The sequence below is a fragment of the Scyliorhinus canicula genome, chromosome 18, assembly GCF_902713615.1.
Source record: "Scyliorhinus canicula chromosome 18, sScyCan1.1, whole genome shotgun sequence".
NCBI classification, from domain to species: domain Eukaryota; kingdom Metazoa; phylum Chordata; class Chondrichthyes; order Carcharhiniformes; family Scyliorhinidae; genus Scyliorhinus; species Scyliorhinus canicula.
The window spans coordinates 126,169,054-126,190,436 of NC_052163.1; the positions used below are offsets into that span (position 1 = coordinate 126,169,054).

At 41.9% G+C, this 21,383-nt stretch overlaps 1 protein-coding gene across 1 annotated transcript in view; it reads left to right on the forward strand.

Annotated features, from left to right (window-relative positions):
* The first annotated feature begins 2,799 nt into the window (after nt 1-2,799).
* bsg (basigin) overlaps nt 2,800-21,383 on the forward strand; it is a 31,440-nt gene continuing 12,856 nt past the window's right edge. The window contains exons 1-6 of the mRNA XM_038776589.1: nt 2,800-2,824; nt 6,801-7,148; nt 9,045-9,222; nt 17,781-17,869; nt 19,260-19,399; nt 20,087-20,360. Of these exons, the coding sequence (XP_038632517.1) occupies nt 2,800-2,824; nt 6,801-7,148; nt 9,045-9,222; nt 17,781-17,869; nt 19,260-19,399; nt 20,087-20,360 (1,054 nt within the window). The remainder of the gene's footprint in view (nt 2,825-6,800; nt 7,149-9,044; nt 9,223-17,780; nt 17,870-19,259; nt 19,400-20,086; nt 20,361-21,383) is intronic.

Here is a 21,383-nt window from a genome sequence, read left to right on the forward strand (position 1 = left end):
CTAAAGGCAGGATGCCGCCGGGGGAAGCGCTGAGGTATATGCCGCACGCTAATTGGTTACAACCGGGACTATTAATTAATATACTATGCGGCCCTTTAAAATTGTGAATTTCTGAATGTGGCCCTTGCACGGAAAAGTTTGCCCACCCCTGTTTTAGATTATCACCCTGATTTCTTTCCCATGACTGTCAATTGGAACAGCCTCTGTTAGGAGTGAGACACAAAATGGGTTCGAGTGTGTGATAAAGTTAGAAAACTGAAAGATTAATTTTTAAAAAAGGGTCTTGAAGGATACATTGTATAATTTTAAATAGTAAACCACTATGAAGCCTGGTGCTTCAAGAAGCTACCAGAGGAACATTAGGATTTAACAGGAGCGGGCCATTCGCCCCCTAGAGTCTGTTCCTCCATTCAATAAGCTCATGGCTGATCTGGCTGTGGTCTCAATTCCACTTTTCAATCTGGCTCCCATAACCCTCGACTCCCTTTTCTCTGATCAACCCAGCCTTGAATGAATAAATGATCTCTGGGGAAGATAATTCCACAGAAGAAAGACTTTTTTAAAAAGAGAATTTCTCCTTGGATGGCCTCCTTCTGCACTGTAGGGATTCTATGATCTCAGTCTCAAAAACTTTTAGTCTTAAAGTTTTTGCTTCACCCACAAGAGGAAACATCCACCTTATCAAGTACCCTCAGGATCTTGTATATTTCAATAAGATAACTTGTCAATCTCCAATGGGTATAGATCCAACCAGTTCAACTTTTCATCATAAGAATGAATGGGTTGAGTAAACCATCTCTCAACTGTTTCGGAATTTCTGAACTTTGTGAAATATTCAGTCTTGACTTCTGTACAGTAGGATTATTAGGATTATGGAAAACAAAAACAAATAAGTGAACAAATCAAATTACTTTTACCCCACTGGATGCCTTGCCCTGGTTACAAAAACTGATACTTGCATCTCTCTTCCATTCCCTGCCTCTGGCTGCTTTCTGTAAGTGTGTCATTGAGTGGATTCCATAGTAACAGTACTAAATGTGTCAGCTCGAGCTGATGTAAAGTTGCATTTAAAGAAAAAGCTACGGTGAATATAAATCTTGTGGTAGAAATGCAATTTTCTACTGCTGTAAGCGTGGAAGTGTGTGGTAGCAGTAATCAAAATATAATAGGCAAACTTAAAGCACCTTTGATTATCAGATTGTAATGAGTAATTGAAAATTGTATCAACAGTTTATGCGTACAGTATAGTATTTTTATGTTGGTGTAGTTTTATGCTTGTTAAAGGTAAAAAATGAAACCCCTTGATAGTGGTGTTTTCTGTAACCCTTCTCTGTGGTGTACAGTGTACACCTGGGCCCTAAATGTTGCCGAATAGGGAAAAGTGGAGAATTGAGACACCAGTGTAAGTGAAGTGTGAATTCAGAGATCAGTAGAGCTACTAGAACTACTAATCAGCCACCGTGATTAGAGGAACTAGAACTAGCCCACACACACAATGGAAATTGACAAAACTGGATTTTCCACACTGACGTCAAAGGCAGAGACCATGAGGAAGGTCACAGATTAGTGGCACTGAGATGACTGAAGGACTGGTGCTACCACCTGTTAGTGAGAAATGAGCATATTGCTGATTTCTAAATATGCTTATTAGTCACTTAATCTGCTTTCTCCTCATTCTTTGGGAGCCTATTAAACTCTGGTGGCAGTCAAGTTGTTAGCTTCCTTTGCGATTAGTTAATACAGTAATAATCTGATCTGAGTGTTGCTTTTTAGCCACATTCAAACTTATCCCAAAATTAATATTTTTGAAAGATCCATCTTTGCATCACAATAATTCAGTTGGACTTTATTCATGCTCTACTTTTGATTCGTAACACTTTTTGATGCGCAGAGCATTGGTGTAGATCAATAGCCCAGAATCAAACAAAACTTTGCCTCTGACTTTTTTGCCTGCAGTGGATTCTGTGGTCCAACGTAGCGGATTTAAAAAATGTCATACTGCTTTGCCAATTGATACGTTTTGATAATACCATGTTCGTTAAATGTCTAAAAACCATATCTTAACAAAACAAGCCAAATCCTGAGAATATATTTTTCCTCACAACTTAATGGTTGCATGCTGTGCAAACTGGTTATAAAGATGCACATATGTTTAAAAATGTTGAATGAATTGGTTCTGGAATCTGAATTATCACGTTAATCAAATCATTAATTACATTGAAACTGTTTTGTGGTTTAAACTTGGTAATTTAAACCTGTGCTTCTGACAAAATAAAATTGCCAGTGAAACATAAGAATAGGCCATTCAGTCTCTTCAGCTTGTTTTGGATTAATTAAATAAATATCAACATACCTCTAAAACCTCAAACCTTTACCTAACAATGCTCAGATATTTAGACTGTTGTGCATACCTTAGCATGGCATGAAGCTGAAAGTATAATTCCAATAATTTTATAATGGATAGTTTCAATTACGTAAAATAAATTTAAAAGACCATTTCATAAAAGTAAATAAATTATTGTGATCTAGCTCATGCCATATTAGCTTCAGGTTTCAGTGTCTCTCGCGGCTGTGTTCATTATCTTTGCACATGGCTGCATGAAAAGATTGGAATAAAATGCACAACCGTTGTGGGTATTGTCATAATTGTTAAATTTGTGATTCAAGGACTGAGCTTTTGCGAGGAACATTCGCAAATTCTGCTGGATTGCTGGAATTTTTCAAACCCTATCATTTACAATATATAATATTGATGTGACTTATGAGGAAATTCTTGCTTAATATCTGGTTTTACCAACAATGTTAAATGTTATGGTCTGGGAAGGTAATAGCAGAGTTATTGGAAGGTTATTATGACTTTGGGTTCCTTGGATACCCTTGAGTTTTGTTCATGCAAAGGGCTCAAGGTGACTTTCACAGTAACTGAATGAGCTGGCCAACAAGCAGCTCTAATTTGTGAACAGAGAGTAGAGGTTAGAGTACGAGCACAAAGGTAATTTCTTTCTAATATTTTTAGATGATTTCTCTTGACCTGGTCACTGGTCAAGATTTGAAGGAATATTGAACGTTATTATCGCAAGTTTTGACTTTCAGCCAACACTCTGGCAGTGAGAGTAAATAGTTAAAATTTTGATGTCCTTTGGAACACTTGTAACTTTTTATCATGTACTAAAACCAACATTTTTAACCATTTTTTCCTGACTTGCATATATATGATCAATGTTCTACTGGCTTTACAACCACTTTTACTGCCTGGGAATGCACTGTAAAAGCTTTTCTCGCTCATTCATAGTATGCGGTTATTACCGGCATTTATTACCCACTCCTATATTTGCTTGAGAAGTTGATTTTTCCCTTCACCCTTACAAGGATAGATTTTCTGTGGCGTCTCTTGTCCTGAAGGTTCCCATGAGGATATTTTGCCCCGAATGCACCCTTGGCTGCATTGTATCATCCATTTTATATCTACTAATACCTGCCGTTTCTTCCTCTAGTACTTAGCATGCTTCCAGCTTTCAATTTCTCATTAGAGTTCTTTCCCACACTACCAGCAGATCCTGCTTCAACCAGTGCCCACTCCTGTTTCTGTGCTTTTCCAACACAACTTGTTATCTGATCTCAACTCAGTACTCTTGATCTTATGATACAGAAACACTCTAGCCCTCAACTTCCTCATGACAAATTACATTGAATTTCATGGAAAATTTTCAAACACATTTCCCTTTTTTATTATCTATACATGGGTAAGGGTAAGAAAACTAAACTTCAAATTCTTGAATCTCATAACAAGTTATTCATCAAAATGGTCCATTTTTTAAAGTTATATATGTATTTATGTATTCAAATTTTTTTTGGGGGCAGCAGGGTAGCATGGTGGTTAGCATAAATGCTTCACAGCTCCAGGGTCCCAGGTTCGATTCCCGGCTGGGTCACTGTCTGTGTGGAGTCTGCACGTCCTCCCCCTGTGTGCGTGGGTTTCCTCCGGGTGCTCCGGTTTCCTCCCACAGTCCAAAGATGTGCGGGTTAGGTGGATTGGCCATGCTAAATTGCCCGTAGTGTCCTAATAAAAGTAAGGTTAAGGGGGGGGTTGTTGGGTTACGGGTATAGGGTGGATACGTGGGTTTGAGTAGGGTGATCATGGCTCGGCACAACATTGAGGGCCGAAGGGCCTGTTCTGTGCGTTCTATGTTATGTTACTATATCCCTGTACTTTATATTTTACAGTCTGTATGATTATTAATTGAATTTAGCTTATTGAATGACAGACTAGGCCTGAGGGGCTGAATGGCCTACTCCTATTTCTTGCCTTATGAATCCTGCCCTCCCATCTCTCCAGTTCATGCTAACCAGTTCATAGCATACTTCACCTCCAATCTGAGATCAAAACCACCAATTCACCACATCAGGGTTAAACATTGCTGCACATCTTGAGTTATCTGTGAACAATTTCTAGGTCTATAGATGTTTTGTTTTGGTGTTGTAGATTTTCTTTGGGATGAGGGTTAGAGTTAATACACGTGCAAGAATAGAGATTATTTAGTGGAGAAGGGCATAGTTTGAATCTTAAGGTAAACATTACAGGATAATGTTCTATAACAAAATTAGAGAAATATTTTTCCAAGATATATCTTTGATTCAAAGAAGAATTTTGTCAGTGACTGTAAAATTAACATGAGTGCAGTTCAAAGCATAAACTTGTGAATTTAGATCTTGCAAAGTAACTTTTTTTATTCGTTCATGGGGTGTGGCGTCGCTGGCTGGGCCAGCATTTATTGCTGTTCCCTGAGGGCATTCTAGAGTCAACCACATTGCCGTGGGCCTAGAGTCACATGTAGGCCAGACCAGGTAAGGGCGACAGATTTCCTTCCCTAAAGGACATTAGTGAACCAGATGGATTTTTATGACAAATCAACCATGATTTCATGGTGACCTTTAGACTTGTAGTTCCAGTTTTTTCTTGAATTCAAATTTTACCATCTACCATGCGAGATTCTAAGCCGGGTGCCCAGAGCATGACTCTGGGTCTCTGGATTACTACTCCAGCGACAATACCGCAACGCCACCACCTCCCCTAAAATGATCTGTAGACAAGTAGATCAAATTTGGAGCACCTTCTGTACTTTTCTTTCCCACATGACTACTTGGATTATTTTTTAAAAAAAATTTATTTCTGCTTCATTTATTCAAGAATGGTCCATTCAATGGAAAGCAGAATTGTTTTGTCTTGTGCTTTGAGACTTCCCGAATGCAATTTCTTTCTTCCCCTCTGTTAACAGGTAGAAGGCATTCAGGAAATTTGGACTGATTTATTCTGTGCAGCATTTTAATTACGGTTGTACAAGATATTTTGAACTGTAATCTTGATCTTGTTAATATTTGTGTATTAACATCCATTTCATATTTTACTCTGTCTTCTGCTTGGCTATTTTTTCCCCAATCGAAGCCACAACTTGTTAGCTTCTTGACCCTGCGAGAGGACAAAGGACGCGATCATCCAGACATGCTGCACCGGAAAAGCAGATTGACGCGGCGCAGAGTGGCCAGCGGAAGCTGGGACTTGCTGCTCCTGCGATCTACCTGGCTCGCAACGCCTCGCGAGACTCAGCGCAATCTTGCGAGAAGCTGCAATGGGAATCCCGTCCGATCAGTTTTTGGGAAATCTGCATATTAGAGCAGTAAGCCTGAGTCAAATGTGCAGATTCCCAAGCTACCCGAGGCTTTGGAATTCATTCTCTTCACCTCAGGCAAGTGCTGTTTGGTCCCCATGGAATCCTGAGGGGAAAGGAGGCCCACAGCTGCATGACCTTTGGGCAAGCTGGTGCCAGCCTGGTGGTGCCCAGGTGGCACTGCCAGGGGGCCAGGTTAGCACTGCCAACGTGCCAATTTCTACACTCACACGATTGGGCCGGGGCTGACCGCTGTGGCTGTTGGGGGACCCTCCCATGTTGTGTTCGGGATGTGGGGAGGTCTGGATTTCTTTTGTGGGTCTCCGAGATCGGGACGCCTGATCTTTTGCTACAATGGGGAGTTCCGGTGAGCGGAACTCTCCGTTGTAAAAACAAACGGGGCTATGTGCAGCCTCGGTCCCACGTTCCCCGTTTAGACCCCTTATTCAAAGCGAGTCGCGTTGAATAACCATGTTTCTCGGCACTGCAAGTGCTGGAAAACGCTTGGCTAACCGTGCTTGCTAGGGCACTTTGTTCCCTTTTGGGAAGATCGTGCACAAAATTTCCTCAATGTTATATTGTAGTTAACCTAAAACTACTAATTCTCTAACACAGAACTCTGATGCAGTAAGATCTTTCGTGCACTGTACAGTTGTTCACTGTTTTAACAGTTAAATACTCTTAAAATGTGGTAATGGTCTGTGTGAAATTTTCATTATATGTGCATAAATTCTCTTTGCAGTAGTTTAATTACTGAATTTTTCCTTTCCAACTTTATATTGATTAAGTTGTGTCATACGAGAAGTGTGTTTGCTGAAAATATTTTATTAAATCCTGTACTATATAGACACCAATATGTCAAATAAGCCCAGTGACAACAGTGCACACGAGAGTGCTGAAAGTGTTGATGATTAACAGGACTCAATACATGATGCTACTGAACGGAAACAAATTAAAGGCTGATTAATTATTTTTTATTAGGAGGTTTAGAAAATAGACTCCTTAAATGCATGTGTTTGGAGGAGTGGAGTGGTGATTTCTGTGAGGACTTCCTTTCGTAGTACTCCTTTTATAAATTTATGTTCATCAACTGAAACTTTTTCTGTTCTGTTGCAAATGATCTTTTTATTGCAGCTGGCTTTATAAAGTCACCACTGTCTAAAGTGAAGCTAATGGAAGACAATGTAGAATTGAACTGTGAGGTAATTGGAAAACCCACCCCTGAAATACAGTGGTGGGGCATAGAAGGCAACGATTCAGAGGTCATGTCGCAGCTCTACGACGGTGCGCGACAACAGCGAGTCAAAATCAACTCCAGCTATAACATTAATGCCAAGAGCTCTATCAAGATCACAAATCTAAGTATCGAGGACACTGGAACATACGAATGCAGAGCCAGTAATGATCCAGACCGTAATGATTTACAAAAGAGCCCAAAGATCAAGTGGATACGGTCCCAAGCGACATTAATAGTCATCGAACGTGAGTGGTGGTTGCCGAGTGGTGATTGCCAAGTTGAGGCAGAGATGTTTACCAGTAGCTTAGTCCCAAGTGCCTGGTATGCATTTGGTGCCCTTTTCGTCATCCTTCCAAGAAAACCTCCTGCCACCTGCACTGCTGTCATGTGATCAAAGCCATATCCAACCCTTTTCTACCCTGGCGGTTACCTGTTTTTGTCCTACGACTGGATGCAAGGTGTGAGATTGTTTTCCCTACTTTTAGATGTTGGCAGTAAAATAATTTCAGTTAAGATATGATGACTCTCACTATAGCAACTCTGAATGGACAGTGGCCAGCCGTCTAATCAAACTGAAGAAACACAATATTTTAGAGAACTGATTGCTAGTTATATATTTGTTTTACTTCAGCCATGTGTTGAAGACGTCTTCAGGCACCTCCAAACAATCTTGGACCAAATTTTATAATGAGAAATGTTAAATAGCTGGCTTGCCATTTATCTTTACAGCATTAAAAAAAATATATTTTTGTAATGTTACAATCTCACACTTTGTTACTGGTCTCGCATTTTACCTTTACAACCAGAAGATGGCAACTGGAGCTTTCTGGTACTTTAGGAAGATATTGCATACCCTGTGGATCCTACAGAGCCATGTACTTTCTCAATCACTATCTTATGATTGTGTCATTTTGATGTATGTAATGGCTGCCATGTTCTCCCTACCCTCCATGCTCCAACTTTGTGAGTGTTAAAGACTCCTTTGTCCTCTCCTTGTTCAGCCTATGCTGTAGTGCCCTTGCATTTTTCTGGTTATGTTACAGTGCAAACCTTTTTATTGGGGGAAAACAAAATAAACAGGACCCTCAGCCTCTAAGCTGATATTTTCGTTGTCACATTTTCTTTAAGACATAAGAGCAGCAAATAAATCCTTAGATGGTGCTGTTGCTGTCATAATAGCAAGAGTGCTTGGACAGTGCTCAAGTTGCATTACTTTCTTTTAAGTTATACAGAATAGTTTTAGTTTATATTTTTAATAAACTTTATTTGCACAAAGCAAATGAAGAAAGTAATAACCAGACTAATAGATAACCCCAATGTCTTATTTGATTTGTGCAATCTGGACTTCATGGCAATGGGAAAAATGCTTTTTTTAACCTTGCGTATCATTGGCATACAGCTATAATAGTGACTATGATGCTGTATTTATATTCTATTGATTTTGCGCACACTAAAAATGCCGAGACCCTAATGAGATTTATTTATACATTATGTGATTAACATTCTGATCTGATCTCATACTTTCTCCACGGAAAAACTACTTTTGACTGTGAGATAACGAGATCGATCTTAACATACACACAAATAAGGAAGGCTGCTTATTTCTAATCATGTCAGTGATTAAATTATAAGCCATATTATGAAAAAAATTGAGTGGGAGTGACTGCAATGTTATCTGAAACTGAGACGTTTAAATATCCATGAAATAGGTTATGTTTTTAGAAGAAAGCAGAAGGAAGAGGTTTGCATTTTGCTGCTGTGATGAGCTTCAGTAGTTTACTTTCCTCCCTTGAACTGATTAGTGGAAAAGATGTCTCAACAAAGCAATCATGTTTGTAATACTAACTAAACTGTATAATGTTTTCTTTATTTAGTTCACAGAGCAAGCTTTCACTTGACTACTGTTTTGAGCCAAATATTGAATTGAAAGTTTCTTTATCTCTTTTTAAAATTTTAACGTAGTTCACACGACTTTGTGGTTTATTGTTATCTGTACTTTCTGTAAATACATTCCTGCTACGAAGTGTTGTGGAAGTGTATGTTAGGTGAAGTTTGGTCATTCTGATGTTTTGTAGTTAGCCGGTCTCTGCATTCATGAGGTTTTCATTCAAGCCTGAAATTTGTTTGTTCTTTGCAACCAGACCCTATAATTGTTACGAGTCCTCCCATCTTGGATTCAGGGGATATTTTAACGGAAACAATGCTTCGCTGCAACCTGACAAATCCACCATCTTCCGTTGAGGGGCATGTGTGGCAAAAGAATGGCATGGATATCCCAGACACCAGTGATAAAACGACTTCAACAATTATGGAATACAAGTATGTATCAGATCCTTTCACGCAGCACAGCTCAGCCAGCTGTTGAATAATTCCATAATTAAAAATCAGTAACATTGGTTTTTACCTATCTGATATGAAATTACCAATATTAGGGTATTTTCTTAAACTAGTTCACTATTGCAGTATTTTGTTCCCATTTATTCTCAAATATCCTTTCTCTCTCTCTCTCTCTCTCTCTCTCTCTCTCTCTCTCTCTCTCTCTCTCTCTCTCTCTCTCTCTCTCTCTCTCTCTCTCTCTCTCTTTCCCCCCCCCCCCACATCAATTTCTGCCCTGTACTTGATTTTGAGAAGTGGTACCATGATGATGATATATTGAGTAATGCCATTCGTAATGTGAGGATCTACAACAGCATTTAAAATTTAATTTTTCACATATGCCATGTCTACATCTACAGAATTTACATAAACAACTGTTTTAAGGATTTCTGTGGAACATGTGGCAATATTATTCAACATTTGATTTTTCTGCTTAAAAGTTCCTTCAATGTGTGACTGCTACTTATTTTCTTTGATGTAATTATTTTTAGTTAGGAGTATTACTTCAGTAAAAGTAAGACTTTGGCCTGAGAGTAGCTTGGGTTTAGACAAAAAAATCTTCATATTTCCTGCCCACTAGTCCTATTTTATCAAATATCAAAATTAATATATAGCAGCGTACTTTGTACCAGGACAGTTCAGTATAATTGCTGTAACATTTACCGCCACAAATGCTTCAAAATTGAACTGCAGATATTTAAAATGTACCTAAATTTTGGGGGCAGGAAAGAAGAGTTTCCTGAATCTCTTCTCATCTCCCCCCCCCCCCCCCCCCCCCCCACCCACACACACACACAGACACGTGCACACATTTTAGTCCCTTTGTCCGAGTTAGTCAAAAATATATTCATAAATAACATTGTAGTGATTCTTGCTTTATTTGACAATCTATTAAAAGTCCTATTGGTGCAATGATGTGCAATATAGTTAATATTCCTTGTTATGGAATATGGAGAACCCCAAAGTGTATCATGGAGTTCCCCTGACCCACAACTTTTAATAGATTGTGGTATGGGGAGCACATGGCACCTCTACAAGTGTGGTACAGCAGAAATGGAAAAGTATTTTAAAGCAAAACAATGTTTAGTCTAGAACTCAAGTTAACTTTTTTAAACCATAGTGAACATCTTAGCAACCGGTAATTCAAATACAACCCCCAAAGAATACAACACTAATCCTTTAAGCTTTCCTTTTAAAATCCATAAAAACACAACGTTTAACAGAAGCACATCAGGTTAAAGTCACTACTGGGAGCAGTTATTAGTTTTAAATCACCAAAGAATCGATTTACAGTTTTTAGATTGCAGCGAGAGAGACTAATACCCCTTCTGGCTGTGACTGCAGCTATCCAGCTCTGAATATGAAACTAAAACACACCCCGCAGCAAACAGCCTAAAACGAAAGTAAAAAACCTGACAGACAGCCCAGCTCCACCCACACTCTGACATCACTGATAAACACCCATTTCTTAAAGGTACTCTCACATGACATCCTGTATATATTTTTCTCCCTAGCTTGAACATTTGTGTGCTATCTGCTTTTTGCCTTGCTCTCTAATTATTTAGTGGGCAGCACGGTGGCACAGTTGCTTCACATCTCCAGGGTCCCAGGTTTGATTCCCGGCTTGGATCACTGTCTGTGCGGAGTCTGCATGTTCTCCCCCGTGTCTGCGTGGGTTTCCTCCTGGTGCTTCGGTTCCCTCCCACAGTCCAAAGGTGTGCAGATGCGGTGAATTGGCTATGCTAAATTGCCCTTAGTGCCCAAAAAAAGATTAGTTGGGGTTACGGGGATAAAGTGGAGGTGTGGGGATAGGGTGGAGGTGTGGGCTTGAGTAGGGTGCTCTTTCCTAGGGCCGGTGCAGACCCGATGGGCCGAATAGCCTCCTGCACTGTAGACTCTATGATTACATTTTCACTTTTCTTTTTCTGCGTGTCCTCACAAACTTACGTTTCTGTATCTCCTGTATCTCGTTATTTAATTATTTTCCACATCCATTCTATAAACCATTCATTCTATAAACCTAATGCTCACTTTTCTTCTGTTTAAACTCCCCTGTGTTTCATTGTTGCATGAAGACTTGGGCTCAAACTGACTTCTTCAGTAAGCCTGGGCATTGTCACAAAATAGAATATTATGGGGTGAAGATCAGGTAGCTTATTTCTAAATTGGCTTTTAATGACAACATGGTGCAATATAACCAATTGAATGTATGCAAACAGATGAGCATTATTAATATAGATAACAATTTTTATAAAATCTCCCAAACCTGAGACCTCGACTGCCTAGAAGAACAAGGACTGTGAGATACCACCTCTAAATTACACCGTCTTTGCGTAGACATATATCACTGTCGTGGGTCAAATCCTAGATCAAATCCTGGAATACCCTGAATAACAACACTGCAAGAGGGCCTTCACATGGGCTACAGAAGGATCAACAAACACCCCTCAAGGACCTTTCTAGCGATACCATTAATTTCAAGAATTAATTTTAAAAAAAACTCCCAACAATATGTTTTTCAAAGCCTGGAAGACATTCCTAGAATGTTAGCTATTTTGAGGGCTGAAGTGGGTTACTTTAATTTGATACATGCACAAACGTGTATCTTTTAGAGAGAAGTGGAGAAACCAAAGACAATGATCGGTTACATGATCAATGCTGTGATATAGAATGGAATGTTTAATTCTTATCAATTATGGATTATGAACATTATTTATACCCTAAAAAGGAGAAAAAACAGTTTGAGGAATGTTCTGCTGTGATTTTTTAAATGGATGAGCTCAAATAATATTCGCTATGCAGAAAACGTACAGTTTTCTTCAAGTAAAATGTTTTGTTACTCAAAACACTGAATTAATGGGCAATTTCAGTAGATAAAGTTTGAATTAGAAGAAATAAACTGTAGGTCTTTGCAGCCAAATAGCCAGCACTAAAAATCAGGCCAGTACTAAAAGGAGTGGAACAGCAGGTAAAGCAAGGAGACCTGCCAGCAAATGGGAAAGCGGGGCCTATCATCACTTGGTAGTGGATGGTTGAAGCCTTGTTACTGGATGCCATGGGCAGTGGGAACACGGTATATCAGTGTTTTAAAAAAAATATTTTTATTCTCTTCCTCTTTCACAATTTTTCTCCTGAATTTGCACCCAACAACAATCAATAACCAACAACAAATATCTCAAACCCCATAACAGTAACAATGATCCCATCCTCCCACCATGCCCAGACATCAGCCCGCATGTTAACATAAACAAATGACAAAGAAAAAAAAAGGAATCAGGGATTACCCATAGCCATCTTCAACATACACAGCACCCCTCCCCCTGCACCCCACCCACCCTCCCCCCCCCCCCCCCCCCCCACTAATGTTCGATGTTATCCAGTTCTTGAAAGTGCATAATAAATAGTGCCCATGACTTGTAGAACCCCTCTGAGCTTCCCCTCAGTTCGAACTTAACCTTCTCAAGGGTCAAGTATTCCAGCAGGTCCCCTTGCCCCGCCAGGGCACAGGGTGGAGAGGCTGCTCTCCATCCCAGCAGGATCCGCCTTCGGGCGATCAACGAGGCGAAGGCTATGATATCTGCCTCCGCACCCGTTTCCAACCCTGGCTGATCCGACACCCCAAATATGGCCTCCCGGGGACCTGGGTCCAGCTTCACATGCACCACCTTGGAAATTACCCTAAACACCTCCTTCCAGTACTCCCCAAGCTTTGGGCAGCACGGTAGCATTGTGGATAGCACAATCGCTTCACAGCTCCAGGGTCCCAGGTTTGATTCCGGCTTGGGTCACTGTCTGTGCGGAGTCTGCACATCCTCCCTGTGTGTGAGTGGGTTTCCTCCGGGTGCTCCGGTTTCCTCCCACAGTCCAAAGATGTGCAGGTTAGGTGGATTGGCCATGATAAATTGCCCTTAGTATCCAAAATTGCACTTAGTGTTGGGTGGGGTTACTGGGTTATGGGGATAGGGTGGAGGTGTTAACCTTGGGTAGGGTGCTCATTCCAAGAGCCGGTGCAGACTCGATGGGCCGAATGGCCTCCTTCTGCACTGTAAATTCTATGTAAAAAAAACATATGAACATAATTAGCCCCCCCCCCCCCCCCCCCCCCCCCCCCCCCCGCAACGTTCACACACACCTTCTACCCCATCAAAGAATCGGCTCATCCTCGCCCTCGTGAGGTGTGCACTGTACACCACCTTCAGCTGTATCAGCCCCAACCTCTCACACTAGGTGGAGGCATTCACTCTCCGGAGCACCTCACACCAGACCCCGTCCTCTATAACCTCTCCCAATTCTTCCTCCCACTTCGCTTTGATCTCCTCCAGTGGTGCCTTATCCTTTTCCAACATAGCTCCATATACCGCTGACACTGTCCCCTTCTCCAGTCCACTTGCCGCCAGCACCTCCTCCAACAACATGGAGGCCGGTTCCTCCGGGAAACTCTGTATCTCCTTCCTGACAAAGTCCCGAACCTGTTTTGTGTTTAAACAAAGGAGATTACAAGGGGATGAGAGAAGAACTAGCTAAGGTAGACTGGGAGCTAAGACTTTATGGTGGAACAGTTGAGGAACAGTGGAGAACCTTCCAAGCAATTTTTCACAGTGCTCAGCAAAGGTTTATACCAACAAAAAGGAAGGACGGAAGAAAGAGGGAAAATCGACCGTGGATATCTAAGGAAATAAAGGAGAGTATCAAATTGAAGGAAAAAGCATATAAAGTGGCAAAGATTGCTGGGAGATTAGAGGACTGGGAAATCTTTAGGGGGCAACAGAAAGCTACTAAAAAAGCTATAAAGAAGAGTAAGATAGAGTATGAGAGTAAACTTGCTCAGAATATAAAAACAGACAGTAAAAGTTTTTACAAATATATAAGACAAAAAAGAGTGGCTAAGGTAAATATTGGTCCTTTAGAGGATGAGAAGGGAGTTTTAATAATGGGAAATGAGGAAATGGCTGAGGAACTGAACAGGTTTTTTGGGTCGGTCTTCACAGTGGAAGACACAAATAACATGCCAGCGACTGATAGAAATGAGGCTATGACAGGTGAGGACCTTGAGAGGATTGTTATCACTAAGGAGGGAGTGATGGGCAAGCTAATGGGGCTAAAGGTAGACAAGTCTCCTGGCCCTGATGGAATGCATCCCAGAGTGCTAAAAGAGATGGCTAGGGAAATTGCAGATGCACTAGTGATAATTTACCGAAATTCACTAGACTCTGGGGTGGTCCCGGTGGATTGGAAATTAGCAAACGTGACGCCACTGTTTAAAAAAGGAGGTAGGCAGAAAGCAGGAAATTATAGGCCAGTGAGTTTAACTTCGGTAATAGGGAAGATGCTGGAATCTATCATCAAGGAAGAAATTGCGAGGCATCTGGATAGAAATTGTCCCATTGGGCAGACGCAGCATGGGTTCGTTAAAGGCAGGTCATGCCTAACTAATTTAGTGGAATTTTTTGAGGACATTACCAGTGCAGTAGATAACGGGGAGCCGATGGATGTGGTATATCTGGATTTCCAGAAAGCCTTTGACAAGGTGCCACACAAAAGGTTGCTGCATAAGATAAAGATGCATGGCATTAAGGGTAAAGTAGTAGCATGGATAGAGGATTGGTTAATTAATAGAAAGCAAAGAGTTGGGATAAATGGGTGTTTCTCTGGTTGGCAATCAGTAGCTAGTGGTGTCCCTCAGGGATCCGTGTTGGGCCCACAATTGTTCACAATTTACATTGATGATTTGGAGTTGGGGACCAAGGGCAATGTGTCCAAGTTTGCAGATGACACTAAGATGAGTGGTAAAGCGAAAAGTGCAGAGGATACTGGAAGTCTGCAGAGGGATTTGGATAGGTTAAGTGAATGGGCTCGGGTCTGGCAGGTGGAATACAATGTTGACAAATGTGAGGTTATCCATTTTGGTAGGAATAACAGCAAACGGGATTATTATTTAAACGATAAAATATTAAAGCATGCCGCTGTTCAGAGAGACTTGGGTGTGCTAGTGCATGAGTCACAGAAGGTTGGTTTACAAGTGCAACAGGTGATTAAGAAGGCAAATGGAATTTTGTCCTTCATTGCTAGAGGGATGGAGTTTAAGACTAGGGAGGTTATGTTGCAATTGTATAAGGTGTTAGTGTGGCCACACCTGGAGTATTGTGTTCAGTTTTGGTCTCCTTACTTGAGAAAGGACGTACTGGCACTGGAGGGTGTGCAGAGGAGATTCACTAGGTTAATCCCAGAGCTGAAGGGGTTGGATTATGAGGAGAGGTTGAGTAGACTGGGACTGTACTCGTTGGAATTTAGAAGGATGAGGGGGGATCTTATAGAAACATTTAAAATTATGAAGGGAATAGATGGGATAGATGCGGGCAGGTTGTTTCCACTGGCGGGTGACAGCAGAACTAGGGGGCATAGCCTTAAAATAAGGGGAAGTAGATTTAGGACTGAGTTTAGGAGGAACTTCTTCACCCAAAGGGTTGTGAATCTATGGAATTCCTTGCCCAGTGAAGCAGTTGAGGCTCCTTCATTACATGTTTTTACGGTAAAGATAGATAGTTTTTTGAAGAATAAAGGGATTAAGGGTTATGGTGTTCGGGCCGGAAAGTGGAGCTGAGTCCACAAAAGATCAGCCATGATCTAATTGAATGGCGGAGCAGGCTCGAGGGGCCAGATGGCCTACTCCTGCTCCTAGTTCTTATGTTCTTATGTTCTTATGCTCCAGCCCATACTTTGCTTCCAGCTCCCTCAATCCTGCAAATCGACCCCGAGGAAACAAATCTTTTAGAGTCTTAATCCCCTTTTCTTCTCATTTCTGTAAGCTTCCGTCCCACCTCCCTGGCTCAAATCTGTGGTTCTCCCGGATCGGCATTTCCCTCGACCCTGCCCCCAACCTGAAGTGTTGGCGAAACTGCCTCCAGATTTTCAATGAAGCTATTACTACCGGATTCCCTGAGTATTTCCCCGGAGCTATCGGGAGCGGCGCTGTTGCTAGTGCCTTCAGCCACGACCCCCTGCACAACCTCTCCTCCATTCTGACCAACTGGGAATCAACCCCTCTGACCCAGCTCCGCACCTTCTCCACATTCGCCGCCCAGTAGTAGTACATCAGGTTCGGGAGACCCAAACCCCCTGCCTGCCTTCCCCTCTGTAGCAGCACCTTCCTCACTTTGGCCACCTTCCCTCCCCATATAAACGGGGTAACCCTCCCCTCAATCTCCCTGAAAAAAAACTTTGGCAGGAAAGTCGGTAGGCATTGAAAAATAAACAGGAATTGCGGCAACACATTCATTTTAACCGTCTGCACCTGACACGCCAGTGACAGAGGGAGACCATCCCGCCTCGCCAGGTCAGCTTTCACTCTCCCCACCAAACTAGTGATGTTGTATCTGCAAAGCCTTCCCCACTCCTGGGCAACCTGCACCCCCAGATACCTAAAGTGAGTCCCCGCCCTACGGAATGGCAGCCCCACCACCCCTGCCCCCACCCCCGGTTGAGACACCACAAAATACTCACTCTTGTCCAAGTTCAGCTTGTACCCAGAGAAAGACCCAAATACCTGCAGCAACTCCAATATTCCTCCTATCGATGCACTCGGCTCCGACACAGAGCAGCAAGTCGTCTGCATACAAGGACACCCTATGCTCTATTCCCCCCCCCATACCATTCCTTTCCATGCTCCCAAACTTCTTAATGCGATGGCCAACGGCTCAATCGCAAGCGCAAACAGCAGGGGGGGGACATAGGACATCCCTGCCTCTTCCCACGGTGGAGAGAGAAGTATCTCTAACTGATATTGTTCGTGCGGACACTCGCCTTCGGCTCCTTATATAATAACTTTACCCTGGTCCAATCCCAAACTGTTCCAGCACTGCCATCAGGTACCCCCATTCCACCCGATCAAACGCCTTCTCGCCGTCCAGTGCCACCACCACCTCTGTTTCCTTCCCTTCCGCTGATGCCATAACGACGTTCAAGACCCTCCTAATATTTGAAAACAGCTGCCTCCCTTTCACGAACCCTGTCTGATCCTCACCTATCATCTTCGGGAGGCACCCCTCCAGCCTACCCGCCAGTGCCTTTGCCAATACCTTTGCTTCCACATTAAGAAGTGAAATGGGCCTATACGACCCATACCCCGTCGGATCCTTATCCTTTTTAAGCAACAGTGAAAATGCTATATCAGTGTTGGTTGACATCTTAGTTTATTCAACATTTCTTGAAATATGCAATGTATTTGGACTCAGCAGGAGGCCTTCAACTTTGTTTCTGGTAGAAGATGCCTCAATGCAGTGGTCACATTCCATATCGGCATCGTTAGTTATGACAATAATTTAGTTGACAATTAACCCAGGTGAATCAGCTTTAGATTTTAATGTTAGAAAATGCTGACACTAGAGTTGTCTCCTTAATTGCATAAACATTTCACCCAGAAAATTCATTATTGTTCTTGATAGATACAAAATTTATTTGTGCTTTAATTGCAATGCCTTCGTCTGTTGCACGTTTTTCTCCAGGCTGAGTTCTGTTGATGCAAAACACTCAGGGGCGTACAGCTGCCACTATTTTACTACACCTGCTGTCAATAACACCATCTATGTGAAAGGTAAGGCTAGCAGGCATGAACAGGTGAAAAGAAAGTACAGATTGGAGTTCTACCCAATTTCTGTAGTAGATGCACAAATAATTATAAAGGAAGTGGTGGAGTTGCTGTTTGCAAGACATTGAAGCAGATTTCACTTCCTCATGATTAGCCTTCCTAATTGTAGTGACGGGAGTTTGAATATATTGAACAATAAAATCTCAGTAATGATTTTTGAGTAGAAAACAAGCAGAAGTGGTTGACATTTTCTGTCTCGATGTGGAGATGCAGGCGTTGGACTGGGGTGAGCACAGTAAGAAGTCTTCCAACACCAGGTTAAAGTCCAACAGGTTTGTTTCAAACACTAGCTTTTGGAGCACTGCTCCTTCCTCAGGTGAATTTATTCACCTGAGGAAGGAGCAGTGCTTCCAAAGCTAGTGTTTGAAACAAACCTTGTTGGACTTTAACCTGGTGTTGGAAGACTTCTTACTGATTTTCTGTCTCAGCAGATGATAGATTGCAGGAATGTTATGTTGTGCAGTGTAGTAGCACTTGGGTTAGTTTTGTGGTGTTTGAGCATTTGTGGCTTCACAAAAATAAATTAAAAGCTTACTTTTGGGCTTCTGTTCGGCTGAAGTGCCAGTTGACACTGGTTGGGGTGTGCACAGATCAGTCCTGAAATGGCATTGGGATTGTATTGATGTTGTAGGACCTAATATCAAAATAGCTTTGTGCTTTGTCCTGGCCAGCTATTTGGGAGGCAAAATGGCAATGGTGGAATGATCTGGCAAGTTCTTGCCCTGCCATGAACTTTCTGCCAAGTCGATAGCTTCCCCATATTTCCCCATTCTTCTGTTCTAACTCTAGTTCTTCAGCAACAGATGGCCACGATACCAAGGATATAGAATGTTATCTTATGATGGAGTGAGGAGGTCCACATGATTAAAATAGCTGCATAGTGGAATGAATAAGAGTCCTTTGTTTTCTTGTGATTATATATAGATGCTAAATACCTTCAGAAAAGGAGAGCAAGAGTGTTTAGCACTGCGGTCTCATAGGCCGAGGTTCCAGGTTCGATCCTGGCTCTGGGTCACTGTCCGTGTGGTGTTTGCACATTCTCCCCGTGTTTGCGTGGGTTTCGCTCCCCACAACCCAAATGATGTGCAGGGTAGGTGGATTGGCCACACTAAAATGCCCCTTAATTTGACAAAATGAATTGGCTTTTCTAACTTTAAAGAAAAAGAAAAGGAGAGCAAGTAATTAATATTTCTCTGGCACTGAAATAATTCTAAAGTATCATGAAATAATAATTTACGAATCTAGGAATTTATTCTCTTACAATATCTGTCACCATGGGTGCCATGAGGAAAATCTGGGCTTGATTGGGAAATAAGTTAATCATTTTTTAACCTAGCTCCACCTGGCGTGAGCAGCGACAAGAAATCTGAATACGGAAATGAGGGAGATGTTGGAGTGCTGACATGCAAGAGCAGTGGCTATCCGTTCGTTGAGAGCTGGATCTGGTCGAGGATGTCTTCAAGTGGTGTCCACGAGGTAAATCAGGACGCAATTTTTTTTCAAAAAAATGTGTGTGGATTACGAAGCTATTTCTGCAGTTTGATTGTGCCCATTCAACATTATGTACTTTGTTACCTTTAGCTTTTACTGTTATGAAATGAAGCGTTTCCTTCCGGTGGATGGAACATTTCTATCAACTATTAAGATACTTCTTGTGTCCATCTCTTGGGTCAAGCATGATTGAAGTACATTCACAGCAACAGTTTAAGTGTTCTGTTATTGTCGTTCAGCTTATTTTTTGAGTCACACTTTATTGTTTTTAATGTTAGAATTTGAGTAATGAGCACGGCTGCACTTTTCTCCACTGGGTGAAAGCTGAGATTAAAATATCATGTTAAGCATATATGTAAATGTATTTTTAAAAAATCTAGTATCTTTTGTTGAACATATCAGCCTGAATTGATGAATATTATTTTTGGTTTGCACATCAAAAATCTGGAGCCAGTGAGAGCTGGAGCCAGTGAGAGCTGGAGCGCTGAGAGTATCAAGCAGTTGAGAACTTAGCAGACTAAAGCCAGCTATGAAGGATACTTTTGAGGATCAAGGATGTCTTCACACATGGAAACACTTCATTAGTGTTGAAAAGTTGTGAATATTTGAGTACTTTCTGCTGCGTGTGAATTTAAAATGTATATTTTAAAGCAACGTGTGTTTCCAATTTAGTTGATTGTCAACGGAACAGAAAAATTTCACATCAAGAATTCTGGAAATAAGACCGAGTTACGCATCCAACCTCTGACTATTGAAGAAGACCAAGGAGATTACATTTGCAATGCAACCAATGAAATTGGCACAAGAGGGGAGACTGTTCATCTTCGCGTTCGTGGCCGTTTTGCTGCTCTCTGGCCCTTTTTGGGAATTGTCGCAGAGGTGATTGTGCTTGTTGCAATTATCTTCATTTATGAGAAAAGGAGAAAGCCTGATGACATTTCAGATGGTAAGTTCCCAATAGATGTTTTAACCACTTTGTATGATCAAGTGGTTACTTTTAACAGGTTTTTGAATCGTAAAATAACTTTTGTCTTAACCAAAATTGATCAAGAGCAGCGTACTCGATCTCCTTCATGGGCTGAGTTTCTGAACAACTGATAGTGAGGATCTGTTTGGAACAACTACGTTAAGATTTTGAAGCGGCCCCTCAATCGACTGTGAATTTCTCTGGTCTCATTCTTTCCAAGTGTCACGTAGCATTTGAATGGTGTTAGACATATGTAATGGAAGGAACATGTGGGGAATAAACACCTAGGCCTGAATTCTCTGCTTCCTGCCGCCAGCAGCGAGTATTGCGATCGGGTGGAGTACAGTGCACAATTGAAAATCCGTAATTTGCGCCCAGTGCTGATTCAGACCCCATCCTCCAGTCGCCTGCTGGTGGGGATATCGAAGTTTGCACCCCACACTGGCAGATCCATGGTAAACTGTCATTTGCATGGATTTAAATATCATTAGTGGGTTGGACACTTCATGCTTAGGTGGGAGTCTCATGGGCACGAATTAGTGCAAATGTGTACAAGTGGGGCCCAGGTACCATGGCTGTTGAGGAGAGTGGGATGCTAAAAAACCCTCATAAAATGTTAACCTTGCTGGGGGGTAACAGCCAGGGGAAGTAGCGGGCAATGACTAGCTGCCAGGTTCGTGGACTCTGGTGTCCTCTCTGGATCGGGGTAGCCTGGCTCAGACCCTCATTATATTCTGTGGATTTAAATGCACCCTTTTGGTGCTTCTTACAGGCTCCTGGCTGCTCATAGAATCATAGAATTTACAGTGCAGGAGGCCATTCGGCCCATCAAGTCTGCACCGGCTCTCGGAAAGAGCACCCTACCTAAGCCTACATCTCTACCCTATCCCAGTAACCCCACCCAACCCAACCTTTTTGGACACAGGGGCAATTTAGTGTGGCCAATCCACCTAACCTGCACATCTTTGGACTATGGGAGGAAACCGGAGCACCGGAGGAAAC